Genomic DNA, 24,750 nt, shown 5'->3' on the forward strand with positions numbered 1-24,750 from the left:
TGAAAGCATTTAGAACAGTGCCCAGAGTACGGCTGGTACCATACAAGCCATAGCCATTTTTCCAGTTACTATTGCTGTGGAACTAATCGCCCCAAAACTAAGCATCTTGAAATAAGCATCTCATTATGCCCATGTGTTTGTGGGCAAGACTTTGGACGAGGCACGGGAAGGATGGCTTATTTCTGCCTCGTGATGTCTGGGCCTCAGCTTAGGAAGACCCAAAGGCTGGGGGTAACTTGACAGCTGGAGGCTGGACTGGTCAGAAGCCTCACTCACTCCCAGATCTGGTGTCTGGGGCTAGAACGACCCCACCTCCTAATGGACAAATGGCAAGGCCGTATCATTGAAGGGCATGCGGGATGGGAGATTGCATCGTGGCCATCTTTGCTCAACATGGTCACCATGGCTATTATTATTTTTCCTGCACTATAACATTGTGAACGGTTTGATCTCAGGCTCTCGAACTCTTGTCATTCTTCCCAGTGACACAGCAAAGAGCTGGGCTGTAGAAACCGCACTCCAGCATTTCTCTCTCCCTCCTGACTCAACTAGAAGCTACTTGAGGACAGGATTGTGCTCTCCACCTCTATGGCATCTATATCCACAAGGATAGAGCTCCTGCTACATAAACAGAAAGTGCTTAATAAATGATCTCAGATAAATGACTTAATTGTATACTAATAAATAATGGCATAAAAGCCCAATATCCTATAAATCTTCTGGGATTGGTGGACATTGCCAATCAGCCGCAGATCTTCATTTTCCCCTTCTTCCTTAGTAACAAAAGATAGATTTTATTCAGGGTGACTAAAAGACTGCATAGTTAAATATAGGCACATAACTAAGTTCTGGTCAAGAACATGAAAACAAAAGTGTTGTATAAGACAAGCACAAAAGCTGCTTAAAGGGAGCTGACTGAACCAAAAGAGTCTCTTTCGCCCTCTCCCCTCTTCCTCCCACTTCCTGGGATGCAGATGAAATGGCCGGAACTCTGGCAGCCATCAAGTGATCTCGAGGATGGAAACCAGAACAAAAAGCAGAAAGACTGCTACATGATTTTGTTGGTGCTGGCACGCTGCCTACTTAAGATAAGCCTCTAATGTTGTTTAAGCCACTGTGGTCAAGTCTCTCTCTAGCGGCCAGATGAAATTCCTCCTATACCACACACTGAACCTCTAACAGGAATTAGAGAACCACTTCTTCCTCTGACATTCCTGCAGACTTGGAACCTTTCCTCTGGTGTTTACCACATAGTACCTGGTACTATTGTTCCACGTTTTTAATCTCCCTAATATATCATGACTGCCAAAGGATGTGACCCATTCTACCTATCTTGGGGTCCAGACACAGTAGTAGCAAAGTGTCTTGTACTTACTTATGACTTGAAATATACATTTTTGAGTGAAATTAGTATTGATCTTTTTATTAAGTGCAAAGCTGTGGGTATTTTACCCCGCATTCATTGATTGTATCATTTGTGCCATTGCCTGCTCCCCTTTGGGTCTTTAACTGGAGATAATAACACATCACCTCAGCCACCACAGGGAGGAGAACTTGAAGGTTCCATTTATGTTACTGTCCTATTTGCAAGACCTACTACAGGATATTGTGGTAGCTTTGGGGTTTTTTCTCATCAACGTTCATCTTTGTGTGATGTGGGGCGACCTCTTCCTCTTCCTGTACAGCCTGGTGGGGCTGTGAGTCACAGAGAGCACCCAACCCTTAACCTTATCTGTTATAAGCCTTGAAGAAGGGTGGACACAGGGCTCTGGCTGGCCCAATCTGAGCACCACAGCCTGCTGCACACAAGGACCTACCAGAATCCTTCCAAGAATTTTCCAAACTGGAGGTGAGGGTTGCTCCATCCCTTGGATTGAGAGCTATATGGCTGTGAACTCAGCACTGATGGCCACCATCTTCCGAAACACACAGAGGAAGTCAGGTTGCAGTGAGAAAGGGACCAAGCCCCAGAGCAGCTGACGCAGGCAGACTTCACAGACGTCCGGCGATGGAGGCGGCAATGTTGAGTCACCGTCCTGTCATCCTAACCTAATGTCCTTCCGCGCATGCGAGACGCACGGCATTCCCTTTGCAGTCAAGCTGGTTCGAAATGGGTTTCTGTCATCTGCAAGTGACAAAGCTCTAACCAATCAAAATGAAACCACTTCCAGGCCTGCAAGTCTTTCAAAGCAGGGTTAAGGCTACTTATCCTGGGTTTTGTGTCTTCTTTTCTTGACGCCAGGGTGCTGAACCAACGGGCATCTTCAGCTCTCACTCCGAGAGGTGCAGTGCTAGAAAAGGAAGTTAAAGTCTCACTGGGACTCAGTGTGCCTGAGCCCATCTAAGCTGGAGATGTGAAGCCATCGGGAAGCTGTGGAGTTGACTACTGAAGAAAGAATGCAAAATTTCCTTCAACCCTCCATGGTGTGTTCCCAGCGCGGCGTAAACCTCCCCCCGCCCGCCGCCGTCTTCCGGTGAGCGTTAGAAAACTTGAGCAAACATCCGGGTGCCCGTGTCCATCCTCCCCTTGGCTGTGCCCCTCCCCCTCGCTGTGTACAAATGAACACGTTCCAGTTCTCAAACATGAGCTCTCTCTGACCCAGGCCTAGTACCTTGGCATATAACATGCCAGGGGTGAAGGTGACACACAAAAGGGGGGAAAAAAAGCTTTAAAAAAATTTACCATCCATCAGTCACTTTGGGCAAGACTCAAACACGCGCACACACACACACACGCACACACACGCACAGGCACTCATGCGCACAAACACACTGCAGAGGGCAATCCACCGCCATTCACAACCAAAGCCTGTCCTGTCACTGACGCATTCATGAAAGCTTTTTTCTTTCTTTCTTTTTTTTTTTTTAGCAAGAGTAACAGCAGCGGCAGCAGAGAAAATGCTCTTTCTCCTGGAGAGGTGTCTTTGTGTCAGTTAGGCGTGGATGTCTGTGCGGCCGAACAGCAGTGAGACCACGAATGTTAAGCACCACCACAGAGTTGCTCACTCACCAGCAGTCCCGGGGGACACACCAGAGCCAGCCAGGTTGTTTCTGGACCCCGGCCCACATCCCGGCCCGGCTCGCCCTTCTCCCTAACTTGCTCCTATCCACAAACGCAGCCAACCTCGGCGTGGCCCTCCCGACTGCTGGTGAAGTAATGCAGAGGGCAAGACCCGCACAGCAGACGTAGGCGAATGGCGCTTTCCTTGGCCCCCGTAACTTGAATAGGCCAGACCAGAGATGGCCCTCATGGGGGCCGATCGCGACAGTAGGACAAGAACCAGAGGTCTCCTTTCTGGCCCTGGCGCAGCCCGCTGCTGGCTGTCAGACCTTGCGTATGTGCCCCTGGCTGCTAAAGGGGTGAGGCTTCACCCTCGGATTAAAAACTGGACTGGTCCGGCTCTGAGATGTTCTCCACTTCTGGCATTTTGAGATTCTGTGAGCCATAGACCCCTATCCCCAATTTGCTGGTTATTCCAGCATCCTCCTCCTCCTTCCTTACCCCAAATTCCCGGTGTATTTGGGGGCCCCTAGAAGCCAGTGGGACTGGACACTGGGCTGAGGGCTCTGAAGAAACCTGGCAGGAGGGAGGCCTATTAGGGGTGAAGCACTCAGGAACCAGCAGGGAAAGGCATTTGTCTCCAACAAGGGCTCCAAGCAGGCTCAGGGGTTCAGCTTTGGGGCAGCAGCCTCCTAAGAATCATCCGGGAAGCTTATTTAAATACGTGTACTCTGGGGCACCTGGGTGGCTCAGTCTGTTCAACATCCACCTCTTGATTTCAGCTCATGATCTCAAGGTTTGTGGGTTCGAGCACCGCGCTGGGCTCTGTGCTGACAGTATGCAGCCTGCTTGGGACTCTCAATCTCTCTCTGCCTCTCTCTGTGTCCCTACCCCACTTGCTCGCTCTCTCTCTCTCTCTCTCTCTCTCCCCCCTCAAGAAATAAACATTAAATATATGCATACGTGTGTGTGTGTGTGTGTGTGTGTGTGTGTGTGTGTGTACTCTGGAGCTCACTGGGTCTGAGACCAAGAAATCTTCATTTCAAACAGTTACTCCAGGTGCTCTCCAAGTAGGTGTTCCACAGATGAAAGGCTAAGAAACTCTGGAGGCCCCTGGTTCTGGCCTCTGCTTTCTGCCCATTCTTGTCCTGTTGCCCACCACAGCCCTGGGGACCACAGGCAGAGTGACCAACAGCCACAGGCAAAGAAAATGGCCAAGGCCCCATGCCCAGGTCCAGGAATCAAGACGGCATGGGTCACCGATGGATGCAGAGAACCGCTCCATTCCTAACGACCAGTGCTGAGAACGTCTGCCCGGGACAGGCTCCGACTCAATCCACAGGGAGTTCCTGAACGCAGGCCAGTCTGGGTTGAGTCCACGAACGTGCTGCCGTCATGGAGCAGGAGGAGAAAGCAGATGTGATCGTGGTGTCATCTGAAGGAAGGTTTTTCCTGGGTCACTGAAGGGGACAAGTGACCTTTGGAAGTTCCTTTCGACCCTGAAGACCTGTGATGCTTAACGAGCCGGCCTATGTTAATGAAACAGGAAAATGAAAACATCCAGAGTATCCGCGGGGGCCTATAACCCAGAGCACCTTGCCTGCCCCTTTTATACCTTGCATCACTCATTGCTGATTAATTGCTAGCGGCCTGGCTTCTCCCCTGGACTACAAGCTCTAAGAACTCAGAGACAGTGTCCCTGGAGGCTCTAGCCCAGCTCCTGGCCTGGCAGCCTGCACGTAATAAGAGCCAATCTGTACAGAGCACCGCCTGCCCACACGGCTCTACATGTTTTACTCGCATTATCTCACTTAATTCTCACAACAACCTTGAGAGAGGCACCAGGTATAATGCCTATCCTACCAATCAGGAAACTGAGGCAGAAGACAGTTAAAATAACATGTTCAGGGTCACACAACTAGCAAATGGCAGAGCCAAGAATGGACCCAGGCAGCTCGGGTCCTTTGTATTTAAAACCTAAGCCCTGCTGGTACTTAGTAGGTGCTCAATGAAATACTTGTTGGATTGCAAACATCTCTGAAGTGTTTCCATGGAGTTGAACTGAGAGTCATATAGAATATCACCCAATATTTAAAAACAAAAAAAGTGGAGCCAAGTACAAAATAAGCTGCTATCCGGTGTTTTCTGCAAGAGACAAGCTTAATTAGAGTTTAGGTAATTAAAGCTTTCATGGTTTCTAAAAAAAAATACAATACACTCATTTACGCAAATCTACTCCAGAGCATGATTTTTGGAAAACACTGTGTCAACTTGCTTCTCACAGCAAATTGACTTCCGAGTCTCCCTGAGATATGACTATCTCAGATTGTGGGTTCTCCCATCAGTTGCCCCACGCCTGTGGTAGTCTGTAGGCCCCTATTTAGAGCCAGTGGTCCCAAGCAGTCACCCCAGCACCCAGTACTGTGCCTCAAGAGGGGTTGGTGTGGTGAGAAGGGGCCCTGCCAGCCGGTTCTGAAAGCAAAGCCCACCTGTACATCCCACCCACCCCTCTCCACCAGCCCCCTCGGCCACAGCTTTTTGGTTTCCTTTGCCTGGATTGTTCATTTCAGCCCAAAGTAACTCATCAGAATTAAAATATCTGTTAGGGAAGGCAGAGACGGGTGATTTTCCCAGGCCAGTTCAGGTGAACAGCTGTAGGGTTTCGATGAGTTCACGCACACGAAAGGATTCTAATCCGTAAGCCCCACATGAGTGCAGAAGGTTGTGACTATTATCACCTCCCAGCACTCAGACAGCTAGGGTGGATAACAGCAGCAAGTTTATTGAGCAGTCATGGCACCAGGTAAAGCTAAGAGCTTCATATCCATGACCACCCTTGATCCTTCCAACAGGCAATTAAGGTAGGTCCTATTAGCTTCGATTCTACAAAGAACTGAGGCTCAGAGCAGTTCACGAAAGGGCCCAAGTGAGGAATGAAAACAATAGCTAAGGGTCTCTTCACCAATGTGCTAGACTGCATCCTTAGACTGTTGGGAGGACAGACATACCAAGACCTGGCAGGAGAGCTGTTGGCCCACGAGAGGCAGGATTCTGGCTCTGAGGGACCCCTGAATGGCAACCAAAAAGAGGTCTTCTTCGATGGCCTTCCACATCTTTGTTTCTGTTCCCAGCATGCCTTTCTATCGCATTTTCCCACGTCTCTCAAGACAACATACAGAAGCAGCAGCATTACCCTCTGAATTTCCGTAATATTTCCTGCTGTCCCTTTCTCATAGTGGACTCTACTTTCTACGTGCTCCCGAACAATTGCTTGCTTTCTACAAGATGAAAAGTTAATATGCATGCCTGACTCGTAATAATAAGAGCTCAGCACTGAGAGATGCTAATAATTCAGTTGGGCTGAAAGAAACTTTAAGGCCAACCTCCTGGGTAGGAAGAATCATTTTCCTCGTCTGTAAATTGGGATGAGAATACTAGTACCTAAGTCAGAGGATTGATGTTTAGGGCTGGAGGAGTACCTGGCACCTGAAGTGAGATATAAGTGTATTTTTTTGCGTATGAATGGACGAGCACCATTGGAGAAGCACGTGAGAACGTTCATTTCTTCAGCAGATACTCAGTAGATACCAACACCGACTGTATGCCAAGCATTGTTCAAAACACTGGGGGTGACAAACAAAGATCTTTATCCCAGTGAACTTACATTTGAGCAGGAGAGACAGATAATAGACAAAATAAATACGTAAACAGGCTCTGGAGACAGATAATAGACAAAACAAATAAGTAAATTCTACAGTATGACAGAGACCATTCTTTACTCAAGGAGCCCCAACAGTGTCGTAAGTGCCTGAGGACAGCCTTCACATTTCACACTGCTCTTTTTCTTCCCCTTTTTTTCTTCTGAAATGATCACAATACGTCCAGTTAACATCCATCACTACATATAGTTACAATTTTTTTTCTTGCGATGAGAACTTTTAAGATCTACTGTCTAAGCAATTTTTACATATACAAGATTAGAGTCGCCATGCTGTATGTTACATCCCCAGGAATTATTTAGTTTATGACTGGAAGTTTGTCCCTTTTGATCTCCCTTCACATTGCTCCTATTTCCCCTGGGACAGTCGCTCTGGGGTCCAACCCTGAAGGGCGCATAGTAAATATAAATGTATTGGAAGGAAAAAAAAAAAAGACGGTTAGAGTGGGAGAGAGCCAAAGCATAAGAGACTCTTAAAAACTGAGAACAAACTGAGGGTTGATGGGGGGTGGGAGGGAGGGGAGGGTGGGTGACGGGTATTGAAGAGGGCACTTTTTGGGATGAGCACTGGGTGTTGTATGGAAACCAATTTGACAATAAATTTCATATATTGAAAAATAAATAAATAAAAAATAAATGTATTGACTGATTTTAAAATAAATAGCACAAGTACCTAATAGTCCATGCTTTGCACACCTTGTCAGTACCATAGGTCTTGATCTTATATCGAAGTCCAGAGATCCAGAACGGCATCTGCCTATGCCCATTTGAGGACTGGGGCCAGCCCAGGGTTAGCTTATTGTTGCTGCCGCTATCTTAGTCTCTTTAATAACCCAGGTGGGTTTTCTGCCACTGACAGTGACACCAAAGAATGGAGGTGAGGATGAGCACTAAAGGTAGTGAGTTGTCAAGCAATAGAGACTAATATTAATATTAATCACAGGGAGACCCGATAGTCACACCCAACTGGACCAAACTCAGATCAACAGTCACCTCTGGGTCTCAGCCAGGCATTGCGGAAGCCTCCTCACATCTGAGTACCTTTAAAGAGCCTGTGGTTATAAGATGATGAATTTCCTTTGGTTTCTGTGATTATGTCATCTAATTTCTTTAGAGAAAAGACCTTCCCTCCCCTTGCTTCCCACAACATTTTTGTCCTCTCCCTCCCCGGAGCTGTCCTCCCACCAGCGCTCCCTCCGGCAGTATAGAACATTCAGAGAGCGCAGGAGCTCAAAAGTGAATGTATGTAATTCGTCTTCATTTGCATATTTCAATTAAAAATTTGTACTTATTGCCTACTCTGTAGCTTTTATACTATTTCACTTTTAAAATAGTTTTCTTGAGGTGCTTGGGTGGCTCAGTTGGTTGAGCATCCGACTCTTGGTTTTGGCTCAGGTCATGATCTCATGGTTTGTGAGATCAAGTCTCGCGTTGGGCTCTGAGCTGACAGTGCAGAGCCTGCTTGGGATTCTCTCTCTCTCTCTCTCTCTCTCTCTCTCGCTTGCTCGCACTCTGCCCTCCCCTACTCCTGCACTCACCCTCTCTCTCTCAAAATAAATAAACATTAAAATAATAATAATAATAATAATAAAATAGTTTTCTTATCTCGGAATACAGAAGAGAATGTTAAAGAAAACCTAAATTCATTTGTACCATTTCTACACATGTTCTGTGATGTGTCTCCTTCCAGCCATTGTTCATTACACTGAAAATTCTTCCTGCACCTGCAGTAAAAAGAAAGAAAGGAAGGAAGGAAAAGGAAGGAAGGAAGGAAGGAAGGAAGCAAAGAAACAAGGAAGGAAGGGAGGAAGGGAGGAAAGGGAGAGAAAATAAAGAAAGGGAAAAAGGGGGAGGCAGGGAGGGAGCGAGGGAGGGAGAAGGAGGGAGGGAGGGAAGAGAAGGAGGAAAGAAGGACGGAGTGATGGAGGGAGGGAGGGAGGGAGGGAGGAGGAGGTGGGGAGAGAGAAAGGAAATTGATGCTGAAATAATTTCAACAAATGCGGAGCTGATTCTTGACGTGCTTCTTTCCTCTACACTTTTTTCCCCAAAAACTCTATCTCCCAGTCCACAGGAGAAAACCACCAATATCCTCACACTAAAAAAAAAAAAAAAAAAAAAAAAAAAAATCCCTTGAATGCCCTCCCATTGGCCCCAGCCTGGGATTTCATTCAATAAATAGAATGCTTAACATGCTAATAGATCTATATTACAATCACTTCTCTTTAGGAATGTAGGGTAGATACTTGAATCACATCTACATGACTTGAGAGCACTCGCAGAAGTGACCCTTTCCCCCCAAAAAAGAGAAATAATAGTCTTTCCCAAAGACCAATCCCTGCTTCCACCCTCAGCATTCTAGAAGCCATTTCTGGCGGTTTAGAAGAGCCCTTTGTCACAGTTTCTAGGTTTCAAGGCTACAGAGTTCCTGTGATCCCTTAGCCCAGCATTGTGCCACGTAGTCAAAACATACATTCGGGGCCATGGTCTCAGGGCTGTGCCATTCAATTCTTGGCTCTGGATGGTACTACCTCAAAATCGCAAACCCACCCGAAAACCCTAGCATTACCACCCCCGTCATATAAATTGGAGTCTGTATCTTCTTACGGACTTTGTACTCTCTTTCCAACACAAAGAATTACACAGATTCTACTCTGCCAGGGAAATCATGCCTTCTTTCCATTGGCTCCGAAGCTACCCTCACTGAATTCCAAAAATTGCTTCGTATTTGCAATATTTCAGGACTTGTCAGCAAAACTCTACTTGACCAAATGAAACCTTTTGTGCTAAGGACTTTATCCATGCCTCCAGCTGGCATTTAACTTTTCATGCTGACAAACTCTCAACACCTAAATTCATCTCATGTCATCTCATCTCATGTCTCTACTACAGTCTGACAAAAACCTTAAAAGTGTTCAAAACTCTTGGCCCCATGATTCTACTTCTAAGAATTGATTCTAAGGAAATAATCAGAGATGTCCATGAAAGTTTGAGCGAAAAACATTTCACTGCAGTGCTCATTATAAAAGTAAATATGTAATTAATTTATTAATATAATCTAAAAATAAACAAAATCTAAATAATATAGGAGTAGCCAAAGACAATTTTGTAGACCCACCACTGGCTATATTATACAGCCATGAGAATGTTTCAGAAACTATTTAATTTCAAAGAAACATACCAAATAAGATACAAAATATGTATCAAATCAGATACAAAATTTTATATATGTATAAAACATGTGCCAATAATAACATAGAATAACATGTACCAATGTTATTATATGTATGTTTGTTCATAGAAAAAAGACAGAAAGGAAGTACAACAAAATGTTAAACACTGTTACTCCTGGGTGGTAGGGTAATACATAATTCTATTTTCTTTTTGCCTTGAATATCTTCCAGATTTTCTATAATGAATACGTATTACTTTTACAATCTGAAAATAAAGGTGTTTTTAAAACCCATTCTAATTCTTTAATTAATTCAGCTGTCCTTTCCTGGACCTTCTCCAGCTCCATTATGTCATTCTTAAGAAGCAATAGCCAATATGGTACAGGGTTTTCCAGGTGTCTACTTTTAGGAAATCTGATTTCTAACTCTCAGAGGCAATGTGCTCTCTCTCTCTCTCACACACACACACACACACACAGCCACATCTGCCCCAGAAGCATCTGTCCTATTTAAGGACCCTTACCTGCTCTTTTGCTGATAAAAGAGAATGTTCTATTTGTACCTGGATCAAAATATCACAATACCATCTAGCTGCACATGCATATGATGAAAAAAAACAACAAGGTCAGTTCTGATTGCCAAGCTCTAAGACTGGTCTCTGATTTGCTTTCTATCCACATGTGATCTTAGAGATGTGGGGCTTTAATTAGGGGAAGGGAGAGAGGGGGTGGGGAGGGGGACAAGGAGAGAGAGAGAGAGGGAGGGAGAGAGGGAGAAAGAGAGAGAGACAGAAACCAAACAAAAGAGAAAAACTTTCTGAGTCATAATGCCATCCCCAAGCTCACTGCAAGGGAACAGACTTCGGAATCAAGGTTTTAGCCAGGCAGAATGAAGGAACATGCCTTCCCATAATTTTTCTGGGGGTCTAACTCCACATCTCACAAGTTGCCCAGTTCTCAAATCCCTGGAATCTATGAGAGCACTAAGACCACTCAGAGGTCAGGCAGCAGTTGGGTGAGGATTTGGGGAAGGGCGGGGTATAGAGTCACAGCCTTCAATATGAAAACAGTCCAGCAATCAACATAAATGTTTATATTTCCCATGATGAGAGTCTCTGTCTCTAGGAACAGAAATGTGAATAATACCACGTTTTATCAGAGGCTTATGGCCCTGTCGAGCTTGACCATTCCCGCCAGGTCCAGTACACAGCCAACTCTAAACAACTTTACTGTAAAGGACTGGGGGCCTGTCTTCCAATTTTATTGTTGAAATACTGAAGTACAATACTGTTTTGTTTCCCATGTGGTCTGTGCTTTCATGTTTGGAAGGTTTTCAGTTTTACAAATTTGGGTTCAAACAAGAAATGGCTGTGAGTCACCTGGAAAACCCCCCCTCCTATCTTCAGGACCTACTTGCCAATCTGTGATCCTCCACAGGATCTGATGAAACTTTGGATTTGACTTCAGGCTGTCTGTTCTACCTGATGCAATGATTGCAATCCAGCAAAGTGTCCAAGAGCCTGGAGAGTGAGCCTTGGGTGGGGGAAGCAGCCTTGTTCTAGAAGCATCTTGACAATGCTTGTTCTAGAAGCATCTTGTTCTAGAAGCATCTTGACAATGCAAGTACCATATAGCCTAACTCCATGTTACCACACTTTGCTGCCCTGGATCATCCCGGGGGTCATAGGTGACCCTCCTACGGGTCAAACACACAGGGTATAAGCAGGGGACTAGGAGGAAAATAAGGGAAGAAAACAACCACAAGACTTGCCTCTGGTGAATAAAAATGTATAAATAATAATAACGTTAAAACTTAGCCTTTTCTAAACCAATGGAAAATGTGTCAGAGGAAAGGAACAGGCAGAACAGGATGGCTGCCAAAGAAAGACAAAGAAATCTTCAATGATCATTTGAAAAAGAGAATCCCAGAAATGGACACCAGTGTGGGGTGGTGTTAAGTCTAGGCTTTCTTGCAGCTCTTCAACAAATTCAGTCGCCCACGCATTCACTCATTCATTCAATTCAACGAGCACTTATTAAACACTTACTGTGTGCCAGACACTATGCTAAGTGCTTTAAAGACATTATCTCACTTCATCCTTTCACAAGCCTGCCTGATGGGATTTCTCTTTACATGGAGAAGAGGGAGAAGCAAGCTTCAGCTTTTCCATCCTGCTCACAACTATGGCACAGCTCGGAAGGGCTATAGCTGGTTCTTGCCACATCAGTTAGGAATAATTCCTTTTTGTTTGTTTGTGGGTTTTTTTTTGGGGGGGGGGTTGGTTTTATTTATTTATTGTTTATTTGTTTGTTTGTTTAAATTTACATCCAAGTTAGTTAGCATACAGTGGAACAATGATTTCAGGAGTAGATTCCTTAATGCTTCTTACCCATTTAGACCATCCCCTCTCCCCCAATCCTTCCAGCAACCCTCTGTTTGTTCTCTATATTTAAGAGTCTCTTATGTTTTTCTCCCTTCCTGTTTTTATACTATTTTTGCTTCCCTTCCCTTATGTTCATCTGTTTTGTCTCTTAAAGTCCTCATATGAGTGAAGTCATATGATTTTCGTCTTTCTCTGACTAATTTTGCTTAGCATAATACCCTCTAGTTCCATCCACATAGTTGCAAATGGCCAGATTTCATTCCTTTTGATTGCCGAGTAACACTCCATTGTATATATATACCACTTCTTCTTTATCCATTCGTCTGTTGATGGACATTTGGGCTCTTTCCATACTTGGCTATTATCGATAGTGCTGCTATAAACATCGGGGTGCATGTGTCCCTTCGAAACAGCATCCCTGTATTCCTTGGATAAATACCTAGTAGTGCAATTGCTGGGGCATAGGGTAGTTCTATTTTTAACTTTTGGAGGAATCTCCACACTTTTCTGCTACAAGCTGCAGAAATACCAATTCCAATTGCCTCAAACAATATGGGAATTTATTATTTCTCACAGAACATCCTGCTGATTTTTGGAAGCTAAACTTTGATCTATTATCCTAATTACCCTGAACGTACACACATAACTGTACTGCCTCCTACTTCTCAAGTTGTTCCGTGTCCCAAATCTCCTCCAAAATAAAGCAAGAACTGTTTACCTCCTGAGAAAAATAACATTAATTTCTCTGATGGCACTTGCAGTTAAATGGAGAAAACCAGTTTCTACAGTAATTAATCTTATCACCAATAGATATTAATTTCATTTTTCACCCCTGTTTTTTGCATCCAACTTTTGCTCTCTGGGATCACTTTTCTTCTTTTGAAGGACACCCTTTATTAATTTATCTGGAAAGGCCTTGGGGAACCAGTTCTCTTGGTTTCTGTATGTGTGAAATGGTCTGTGTATCATCTTGAATCTTAAATATTAGGGGTTTTTTTTCGGTTACAGAATCTGGGTTAATGCATCTTTTCACTCAGCACTTGAAGATATTATTTCTTTCTTTGTATTTATTGTTAGTTATGAGACATTTATAATGCGTGTATTTGTCACTCTTGACTGTCACTCTTGACTTCCACTTGTAATAGAAGGCTGGGTAATTTAGATTCAGACTAAATTTCCGATAAGAAGTTGGTAGGTCAGTTCTGCCCAGTGTGCCTCTCCTCCTTCTCTGGTGACCAGCAGGCTAACCTGGACATGTTCTTCTCATGAGAATTACAGAAGCACAAGACCACATATATGTGTGTAAAATCATACTATATGTATATGTAGGCACAAAGGGTTTTCACATAAAAAGTATCATTCATTCATACTGTATTGTCCATTGTTTTTTCCCCTTGGAAACTGTATTAACAGGCATTATACTCTGTCAGTACATGTAAATTCTACTTCATATGATTAAAAAATATTTAAGCAAATCTGCTTGAATCAAAGAGAAGGAAAATCTTGTAGCTTCACAACCTTCTGTTCCATCACTCAGAGATAACCAATTCTTTCTATTTTGTTTTTCTAATCATTTTCATCATAATTCTTACACTTCTGTATCATGATTTATTACCTTGATAGTATCAACTGACTCTATCAAAACTGAGAACATTTAACTCTCTAATACTACCCCCCCCATTGTAACTCTTCCCAGAGTTTTATGGATTGTATTTTTTCATCGCTGAGTCGGTTATCTTTTATAATGCTCAATATCCAATATTAAGTCTTCTGTGCCTTATCTACAGATTAATTATTTAAAAAATGAAAAACCTGAGCACCTGAGTGGCTCAGTTGGTTAAGCCTCCAACTCTTGATTTTAGCTTAGGTCATGATTTCATAGTTCATGGGATTGAGCTCCCCATCAGGCTGTGCACTGACAGCATCGAGCCTGCTTGGTATTCTCTCCCTCTCCTTCTCTCTCTGCCCCCACTAAATAAATAAATAAACATTTAAAAAATTAAAATAAAAAATAAAGAATAGAAAAAATAAAAACCAACAAATAGGAGTTCTGCATCTGCTTATGGCATATAGGCTTATAACACATCAGCACCCCCCCACCCGCCAGGAATAACTAAAAATTTGGATTTTAAAAATGTACTTGCTAAATGAAATGTAATATTCTAGATTAGATCCAGTAATTTTTTTAAAGGACATTAATAGAAAAATTGGCAAAATTAGAATAAAGTCTGAAATTTCGTTAACAGTAATGTACCAATGTTTGTTCCCTAGTTTGGGCAAGTATACTGTGTTCATGTAAAATGTTACACTAGAGGAAGCTGGGTAAAAGATACATGGAAACTTTCTATACTATTTTTGAAACTTTATTGTAAACCTAAAATTATTCCACAATAAAACATTTATTAAAAGAAAAAAAAAATTAAAGGCACTGGAAAGCTGCCAAGATAGGAAGACTGCAGAGAGCCAAGATATCAAAGAGAAGTACAGAAGAAAGTCAGCTATCCATGTAGTTTTTAGCCTCAAGGCATTTGTCTGAGAGCTAAGCAGAATTCTAGGAAATCTCACATAACCAGAAGAATGAAAACTGGAGCTTAGGATCCATCACTGTAGAGTGGGCCTGGAAAATATCCCAGTCATTCCCTAAAAGGACAATTCCCTAGAAGTAAAGGCAAATCAAGTCTTTACCAAGACTGAAGCCCAGCTTCAAATAAATTTAATCCTTGTCTGGATTCAGGTGCCATGCCTGCCATCTCCAGAAGAAAACATCACTCAGAGCCTCAGAATACAGCTTTTATTTTACATCTATAATTCAATAAAAATTACTTGGTATAGTAACAGGCAAGACCAAATGACCAAAGCAGGAAAAAAACAATAAAACCAAATCTATCAAAACAATAAGAAGACAAGCAACAAGCTGGGGGAAAACACTTCCAAAAGATATATCTGAAGAAGGACTGTTATCAAAAAATACACAAAGAACTCTTCAAACTCAACAGTAAGAAAACAAACAATCCAACTTAAAAATGGGCCAAAGATCTTAGCAGGCATTTCACTAAGGAAGATATACAGATGGCAAATAAGCATAGGAAAGATCACCTCATGCCATCCAGGAATTGCAATTGTAAATTAAAATAGCAAAAGAGATAGCGTTATATACCTATTAGAATGGCTAAAATCCAAAACACTGACAACACCAAATTTTGGAAAAGATATGGAGCAACAGGAGTGCCTTCACTGCTGATAGGAAAGCAAATGGTACAGCCACTTTGGAAGACAATTTGACAGTTTCTCACATAATTAAACATACTCGTACCATATGCTCCAGCAATCATATTCCTTGGTGCTTACTCAAAAGAGTTGAAAACTGGGGTGCCTGGTTGGTTCAACTGGTACAGCATACCACTTCTGATCTCAAGGTCGTGACTTCAAGCCCCATGTTGGGTATGGAGCCTACTTTAAAAAAAAAAAAGAGGGGTGCCTGGGTGGCTCAGTTGGGTCAGTTGGTTAAGTAGCTGACTCTTGATTTGGGCTCAGGTCATGATCTCACAGTTCATGAGTTTGAGCCCCACCTTAGGCTCTGCACTAACAGTGTGGAAATTGCTTGGGATTCTCTCTTGCATGTCTCTCTGCTTTCTCTCTTTCTCTCTCTCTCTCTCTCTCTCTCTCTCTCTCTCTCTCCCCCCCCTCTCAAAAATAAATAAATAAACCTTAAAAAAAAAGGAGCTGAAAACTTATGCCAACACGAAAACCTACACATATATGCTTACAACAGCTTTATTCATAACTGCCAAAACTTGGAAGCTGCTAAGATGTCCTTCAGTGGATGAATGGATAAATAAACTGTGGTACATCCATACAATGGACTATTATTCAACCCTAAAAAGAAATAAGCTATGAAGCCATGCAAGGACATGGAGGAAATTTCAAAGTGTATTACTAAGTGAAAAAAGTCAATCTGAAAAGGCTACATAACGTCTGATTTCAGTTATGTGATATTCTGGAAAAGGAAAAACTGTGGAAACAGTAAAAAGATCAGTGGTTTTCAGGGAAGGAGGGATGAATAGCTGGACAGTGAAACTCTTCTGTATATTATAATGGTGGATACATGTCATTAAACATTTGTCAAAACACACAGACTGAACACCAAGAAAAAACCCTAATGTAAACTATGGCCTTTGGGTGATAATAACATGTCAGTGTTGTTTTTCCTGAAATTCCTAAAAAAATTTTTTATAATGAAAGGAAGTACACATTTTAAAAATGATATCCATAAGATACTGAGAGCCCATGATCATGGTATTTACTGAATGAAATCCATTTTTTCTTAAAAACCTTCTTCTTGGAGTTATCTAACATCCTGTCTAATTTGATCGGATTGGTTTTTGGTCTGCTGTATAGCTGTTACACTGGGATTTCTTTTTAATACTCTGAATATTGGAGCCTGTGTTTTCCTCCTTCTTCAATTATTTTCTTATTTTGTTGGTCTACATGCTCAGATTTTATGTTTTTGTTGTGCTTTGTTTGGTATGGAAAAGCCGTAAGTGAGATGAAAATTTCTGAGTCCTTCCATCTCTTAAAAATGTCCTTAGACCTCATATTTGAATGATAGTTTGTCTGGGTATATAAATCTAGGTTCAAAACCATTTTCCCTTAGAGGTTGAAGGGTGTTGTTTCATTCTCTTCTAGCAACCAGTGAGGCCAATGAGAATCAAATAGAAATCTGATTCTCTTTCTTTCATTGATAACCTTCCCTTCAGAAACTTTTAGGATCTTCTCTTTATTCTTATGTTCTGAAATTTGATGAGCAAATACCTAGGTGTGGGTATTTTTTTATTCATTTGTTGACAGCTAACAGGCTCTTTTAAAGTAATAAAAAAGGTCACCTTTCCTGCACTTTGGGATATTTGATTATTTCCCTTTCTTCATTTATCTGTTGTCTCTCTCTGGAACTTTTATTGTATGGGACTGTATCTCTGTTTGATCTTTCTTATCTCTAAACTTTTCATTTGTATCTCTCATGTTCTTGTCTTTTGCACCACAAGTAGAGAGATTTTTCAGTATTATCTTCTAGAACTTTTATTGAAATGCTTATTTCAGTATTCACAATTTTTAATTCCAAAAAAATTATTTCTTGGTTTTTGGTTTCTATTTTTTACAGCAGTAGTTCTTTTATAAATGCAACATTATCTTGGATCCTTCTAAGGATAGTAACTAAAAATAATTTAAGGGGGCACTTGGGTGGCTCAGTCAGTTGAGCACCTGACTTCAGCTCATGTCATGATCTCGCAGTCTGTGAGTTCGAGCCCTGCGTCAGGCTCTGTGCTGACAGCTCAGAGTCTGCAGCCTGCTTCTGATTCTGTGTCTCCCTGTCTCTCTGCCCCTCCCCTGCTCACGCTCTCTCTCTCTCTCTCTCTCTCTCTCTCAAAAATAAACATTAAAAAAATTTTAAAAATAGTTTAAGTCCCCTTCTGTTTCTAGAGTATTTCTGTTTTCTCTGGGGTTAACTCTATCAGTTGGCTTTACTGGTTTGTGCTTTGCATTTTTTGTCCTGAATGTCTAGAGATAATCTAGTGTCTATTATGAATAAAGGATTCATTTATGCTTGTAAATAAAAGGTTGATTAATATAGGTAGATAATAAAACTTTTCTCGATATTGTGTAAGTTCTTCCCAATATGCCTCTCCCCTGGATGAAAAGACTGACTATAAGCTGTGAATATATGGGAAGGCTTGCAATTGACTGGATTTATATTAGGGTGCATGGGTGGGAGCATGGAGATAGGCTGATCCCCAACATATGCCACGGTAAGAAAGCCTTCACTCTGAGGTACCAAGAGCTTCACTAAAGAGCCTCACCCATTCCAGACATATGATTCATGTTCCTTTAAAGAACAAGTCTCTATGTACTAAATACTTTGGGAGTGCTTATCACTCCCAAAAAGGAAGATTTGATTTTCTTAAAAAGTTAAAAGCAATTCATATCTAAATCTGGTCAATAAGTGAGATTATAACACTTCTCCAGTAAAAAGTGATGTGTGATTTCCAAGTAATCAGCAGAACCCAACAGGTAGGGATGGTACCAGTCAGACTTTGGGCAGTGGAAGCAACGTCAGATCAAGTGTGTGGCTTCCCTTTTGGACTCTTTGAACAGGCAACATTCTTCCAGTGGGTCAGGTGGAATCAGACTCATCCCTCACATCCACACCCCACACAGCAGAAAAGACCACCTGATGAGAAATTGACTGAGTGGCAAATAACGAAAGATAGTGGAAAATGAGGAGCATTGGAGAGACTATGACTTGCCAAGAGAAGGGCCAAACAGAGAAATAGGGGCACCTGGGTAGCTCAGTGGGTTAGGCGTCCAACTTCAGTTCAGTTCATGATCTCACGGTTTGTGGTTTCAAGCCCCGTGCTGGGCTCTCTGTTGACAGCTCGGAGCCTGGAGCCTGCTTTGGATTCTGTGTCTCCCTCTCTCTCTGTCCCTCCCCCCACTCATGTTCTGTCTCTCTCTCTCAAAAAAAAATAAACATTAAAAAATTTAATTAAAAAAACAAAAAAAAAAAAGAGAAATACGTATTTGCTGACATTTAGGCTAAGAGGCAAACTTCAATAGGATACAATATTTACAGTGTACTTGCACTGACCTAATCACACTACCTTGTGCTATTTCTAATTTTTTTTTAACATTTATTTTTTTTTTTTTGAGACAGAGAGAGACAGAGCATGAACGGGGGAGGGTCAGAGAGAGAGGGAGACACAGAATCTGAAACAGGCTCCAGGCTCTGAGCCATCAGCACAGAGCCTGACGCGGGGCTCGAACTCACATACTGCGAGATCGTGACCTGAGCCGAAGTCGGACACGTAACCGACTGAGCCACCCAGGCGTCCCACCTTGTGCTATTTCATGTAACCCTTAACAACAGCTCCATGCAGTAGATACAATTGGCATCATCTTGCATCTGAAGAGAAAATGTATATCATAGAGAAAAGAACTCAGGCTATAGAAGCAAGTGTTGAGATTCAAATCCAGGTTCCTCCACTTAATATCTATGTCACCTTGGACAAGTTACTTAACATCTCCATGCCTCGCTTTTCTCACCTACAAGGTGAGATCAATAATGGGATATACCTAGTGGGATGGGTATGAAAATTAAGTTAATTAATACATGTAAAACATTACCTTAAAAACAAAACTGGCCAATAAATGCTAGTATTTGTATTATTATCAGAGGAGCTAAGTAGTTTTCTAGTGGTAGAGCCAAGATGTTAACCCAGATATCTCAGACTTCTCAGTCTGATCTTACCTACCACTCTATGTGGCCCTTCCCATGTGGTATAGCAAATGCCCACATGGTGAGATATCAGGAGTCTCCAGAAATGCTCCTACCCAAACATTTCATTAACTACTGTTGACTGGGAATTCTACAAAACAGTAGGTCAGTGGTTTTCAGGGAGATTTTGCTTCCTGTTAAAAATACAAATACACTCCCAGTCCCTCTCAACACTTTAAGTCGTCAGTCAGTCACACTTGAGTGTGAATGAGTTCCAGACCTTTTCACAAAAGCAGTTCTTAATTGGGAGGGTAGTATAGGCAGCTTGATGGGTATCTGACAGCCTGAAGATGAAGGGGATATGCTGGAGAAACAAAAGGCACAGAGATCAATGATCGGGAGCCTTAAAGGCAAACTTCAACCAGTTATACAAGATAGCATTTAACAGTTTTATGTTTGGTCTCCATTATAGCCCTGGGAGGCAGGGATTACTATCATCCCCATATGGTATAAAATGATGAAATTGAGGCTCAGAGACACAAAGTGACTTCTCTGAGGTGGTGCGACTGATGATGAACAGGGTTGGCCAGGTCTTCCAAGCGCACACCTTGACTCTGTCCATGGTCCTGACTTGCCCCTTTCCAGCCACTGCACCGTTTGACCATGGTTTATTCCTGCCCACAACCACTCAGGTGGAGTCAGTCAGTACTGACCAACCCTCACATCCCACACTTCTGTCCAGTCCCTGAAAGCTCCCACAGCGGGCCCAGATTTGTCAAAATAGAGGAAAGAAAAAGAAAGGTCATTGTTTCCAACCATTTGCAAGAATATCTGAGTTAAAAATGGAAGATTTGTCATTTGCATGGTGAAGGGAGGCGGGGAAGAGGAAGCATTGTTAGGTGTTGGTAATGTAAAAACATAAGTATGCTGTTATTTATGTAATTAGTTATTGCTTTCATTATGGGTGCAGTCTTAATGGTTATAGTATTTATGTATAATTACCTTAATATTCACTGAAATTTCCAAGTAGCTCCCTAATTAACTGTCTCAAATATATAATTACATTGCATCTTTACGCAAGACTTGCCTAATTAATGTAGTTACACCACTTCTTTTGTGAATGTGCATTATTAAATGCTCTTTGCATCATTCTTCTGACTTCTTGTAATTCACGCTTTACAAAAATTAAGACCCCGAATTAGAAACCCTCACAAGCAGCCTAATCCAGCAGCAAAGCAGAGGCTCATAGCAACTCTGGAAAAAACAAGGACTTGCTAAGCCTCATTATGAGTTTCTCATTATACAACCTGCCTACTTGGAGGTCAGAGGAGCCTGGGGTAGCCAGGCTCATTAGAACAGACAGCCTCAGAGTGCGGCCCTCAGGTCTCAGCTTTCTTTGTCTACCTCAGGCTGTTGCCCCCAGGGTTAACCCACCCTCAACAGGGAAGGCCACCATGTGTCCTGGGACTTCTGAATGACAGCAGGCTGAGCACTAGCCCTCCATGCTCTTCCAGATAGCATGTCTGAGGCAACCTCTCTTAGGTCTTGCTTTCCTAATCTGTAAAATAGGTACAGTAACAAATGCCTATCTCCTCAAAAAGGTTCTCTAAGAATTCAATGAAGTGATGAACAAGAAAAAGGCTTGAAGTACATAATGAATGTATTATATGACTGCAAGGCATTGTTTCTAGAACCACTCTGCCTTGCTACCAGAGTGGTCTCAGAATATATTGGCTATTCAGTGCTACAGAGCAAACCACCCCAAACTCTGTGGCTTAAAACAACCACCATGTCATTAAGTTCATAATTGTGTGGATGGACAATTTGGGCCCGGCTCAGCTGGGTGATCTTTCTGGGCTGAACCAGGCTCAGCTGTTCTTGGCTAGGCTTACTCTCATATCTGGGGCCACAGCTGGGATGGCCAAGACCCCTCTTCATGTGGCCTCTTGCCCTCTGCCAGGCTAGCCTTGGCATGTTCAGTGCTGGAAGCATTTCCAGCCCAAGATCAAAAGCTACAAGGCTTCTAGACCCAGAACTTGTACAACTTTATTTCCACCACATTCTATTCGTCAAAATACCTCACCAGACAAGCTCAGATTCAAGGGCTGAGGAAATGGGCATCACATCCTGATGGGAGGAATTTGTGCCATCGTTTGCAACTTATCACACCCGGCTTACCTCCAATCCCTTCTATCCAGGGAGAAAATAATTTTTCAATTAATCGATATCCAAAGGTTATTGAGCACCTGCCATGGACTTCACATGGCAGAAGGTCCAGTCTCCACCAAGAGATCCCACAGGGGATCCAGAAGAAGTTTAAGACAGCTCACTTCCAAACTACTGAGCTGCAGTTGAAGAGGCAAAGACAAAAACATGAATGAAACAAAGTATGTGCAAACGAAGAGGCGTAGGCTTTAAGTAGAATACAAATGCCCAGAAAGGAGAGACCCAAGAAGTCATGAGAGAAGACTTCATGGAGCAGTCATGGCAAAGAGACCCTCACAGGCCAGGCCAAAGCAGAGTGATGAGAATGACTTGATGCGTAGGAGGCAGTGAGACACTCAGATGAAGGAGAGAGTGAGGTTCATGCTGGAAAGGCCCTTTTGGAGCCATTTGGACTTGGGGCTCCATGGGAAGGGAAAGTGGAGTTTGAACAGAGTTGGCCCAAGATCCATGAATAATTATTTATTTAACATCAACCAAACATTTTCCAAGAACATAGGAACTTAACTCTTCCTTCTGATAACCACATAGTTCACTCTTCTAATTCAGATCTCCTTCTCAGGGAGGTTGTCCCCTTGTCCCACACATACTCACACATGCACACACACACACACACACACACACACATCAAACATATACACACAGTCTCACCCCTCATTAACTAACCTTTTACCCTTCTTCATTGTCTTCAGAGAAACTGTCACTGCCTGATATTGTATTACATACTTTTGTGTTTCTTTGCCTCTGGTCTCTTTCCTTTCCCCCACAGGATTATAAGTTGTTTGAGGGCAAGGACTTGATCAATTTTGTGTAGAGCTGTATCATCCCCAGCCCCTTGAATACATATGGCACACAGGAGACCCTCAATAAGTATCTGTTGAATGAATAAGGATTAAAAGAATGTATTCTAGGGGCGCCTGGGTGGCTCAGTTGGTTGAGCATCCGATTTCAGCTCAGGTCATGATCTCGCAGTTCATGGGTTCGAGCCCCGCGTAGGGTTCTGTGCTGACAGCTCAGAGCCTGGAGCCTGTTTCAGATTCTGTGTCTCCCTCTTTCTCTGCCCCTTCCCCACTCATGCTCTGCCTCTCTGTCTCCAAAATAAATAAACATTAAAAAAATTTTTTTAAAAGAATGTATTCTACATGCCAGGAGCCAATCAGCTAGGTCCAGCCTTCACCAAGAACAGCATCAAAATCAATAACCATAGTGATCATGAGATACTGGGAGAAACAGCATGGTATTTTGGGATTATTCCCTGAGTCTATTAACATGGAGGGCAAATCAGCCAACCCCACCAACGTGCATCCTTCCCTACTCACTACTCCCAGCACCTATGCCCTCCAGAAGCTGGCAGGGTGGGGTACATACAGCATGTGAACAACGCTGTCTAGAGATACAGAGCTGGATACATATAATGATTAACATAACCATAAATGTTTTACCAGATTTTACTGAGCAGACAGCTCAGAGAGAAAAGGGACTTACCCAAGGCCACATAGCTAGTTAATGATGAAAGCAGGACTCAAACCCAGCTCTTTTGGCTTCAGATCTGAGCTCAGCCCACAACTGCACTTGTCACTGCAATACACGCACTGGCTAGTGAGGACTCTAAGCCCCACCTGTACCAAGCCAGGGAGAGTGAGGAAGGCAGGACTTAAATGGTGGGGATGGGGGCAAGGTTTACCCCCTCCCTGTCGTAAGGATGCCATTCACATCACAGGTCATGTAAATAGACTGGAACATAACTCCATAGACTGCAGTGGGAATGGTATCCTCCAAAGAGGTGCAACGCAGGAAAAGGCAAGAAGTGCATGAAAAACTCAATAAGCACGGTGAGAACTAGGAAGAGAGATTTGGATTTGGACTCAGAAAATGTGGCTCTGGAAATGTAACTCCTAGTTCCATCACTCACCTGCCCGGTGTGCTTGGGCAAAGTCACTCAACAGCCTCAGTTTTCTCATCTATAAAATAGGAATAATATACGCCCTAATTGTTGAAACGCTCTTTGAAAGAATTAAATGAGGTATATAAAAGCACCCTGTAGGGGCGCCTGGGTGGCGCAGTCGGTTAAGCGTCCGACTTCAGCCAGGTCACGATCTCGCGGTCCGGGAGTTCGAGCCCCGCATCAGGCTCTGGGCTGATGGCTCAGAGCCTGGAGCCTGTTTCCCATTCTGTGTCTCCCTCTCTCTCTGCCCCTCCCCCGTTCATGCTCTGTCTCTCTCTGTCCAAAAAAAAAAAGCACCCTGTAAAGAGAGAAAGAACAAAACAGCTGTTAGATATTGTCATTCCCTCCATCTTAAATAATGACCCCGTGACCCTAAGGGTCTCTACACTTCTTGTTTGGACATATCCCATCATTAGGAAAAGGTCTTTCTCTTACAACAAATATGTATCAGGTGGCCTCTCTGTACCCAACAGTCTCCTAGGCAATATAGACAGATTTAATAAGAAGTACTTGGCACCTGGCACCATGTTGGAAATTAGCCCAAACTCCTTGACTCACAAACTTGATTTTAGCCTACTTCTGCCACCACCTAGCTCTGGGATGTTACCAAATCACTTCGCCACTTTAAGCCTCACGATCCTTGCTGTGCAAGAAGTTTGGGTTTGACTGGTCATTTTCAAGCTCAAGTTTGAAGGTGTTCTGAAAATATTGTATTGAATTTCATCATTAAAAGTGGATTTAAAAACTATATGCCAGCGGAAAATACACCCTCATATGTATCATGTATCAAATATTAACACATCAGATACTTTCAATTCTTTAACTTGAGTTTTGACTGATTCTAAACTAACAAAACGCTACAACTCAGAAATTAAGACATTTATTTTAACAAGATATTGCTTTTAAAGCACATATCAGGGCCCCATAAAGAATTTCTTTTAAAAAAAGGAAATATACTGACAAAAAGCAGTTTGAAAATCACTGAACTGGATGATCTATATGGACCTCTCTCACTCGGAAATATCTATGATTCTGTGATA

General features: G+C 42.7%; 1 protein-coding gene across 3 annotated transcripts in view; it reads right to left on the reverse strand.

The window, feature by feature from the left end:
- The window catches only part of RPS6KC1 (ribosomal protein S6 kinase C1), a 380,719-nt gene that overhangs the window by 96,647 nt on the left and 259,322 nt on the right, over window positions 1-24,750 (reverse strand). The window contains exons 17-18 of one of the 3 annotated variants that reach the window (XM_047840893.1): window positions 8,373-8,443; window positions 6,762-6,862 (exon numbers count right to left, since the gene is read on the reverse strand). The exons of 1 other annotated variant lie outside the window; for it this stretch is intronic. In XM_047840893.1, the coding sequence (XP_047696849.1) occupies window positions 6,777-6,862; window positions 8,373-8,443 (157 nt within the window). In that variant the 3' untranslated portion in view covers window positions 6,762-6,776. Of the gene's footprint in view, window positions 1-6,761; window positions 6,863-8,372; window positions 8,444-24,750 lie in introns of those variants that run through there. One more of the 3 variants, XM_047840894.1, reaches the window with a different exon arrangement.

The sequence above is a fragment of the Prionailurus viverrinus genome, chromosome F1 (assembly GCF_022837055.1).
Source record: "Prionailurus viverrinus isolate Anna chromosome F1, UM_Priviv_1.0, whole genome shotgun sequence".
Lineage (NCBI taxonomy): Eukaryota > Metazoa > Chordata > Mammalia > Carnivora > Felidae > Prionailurus > Prionailurus viverrinus.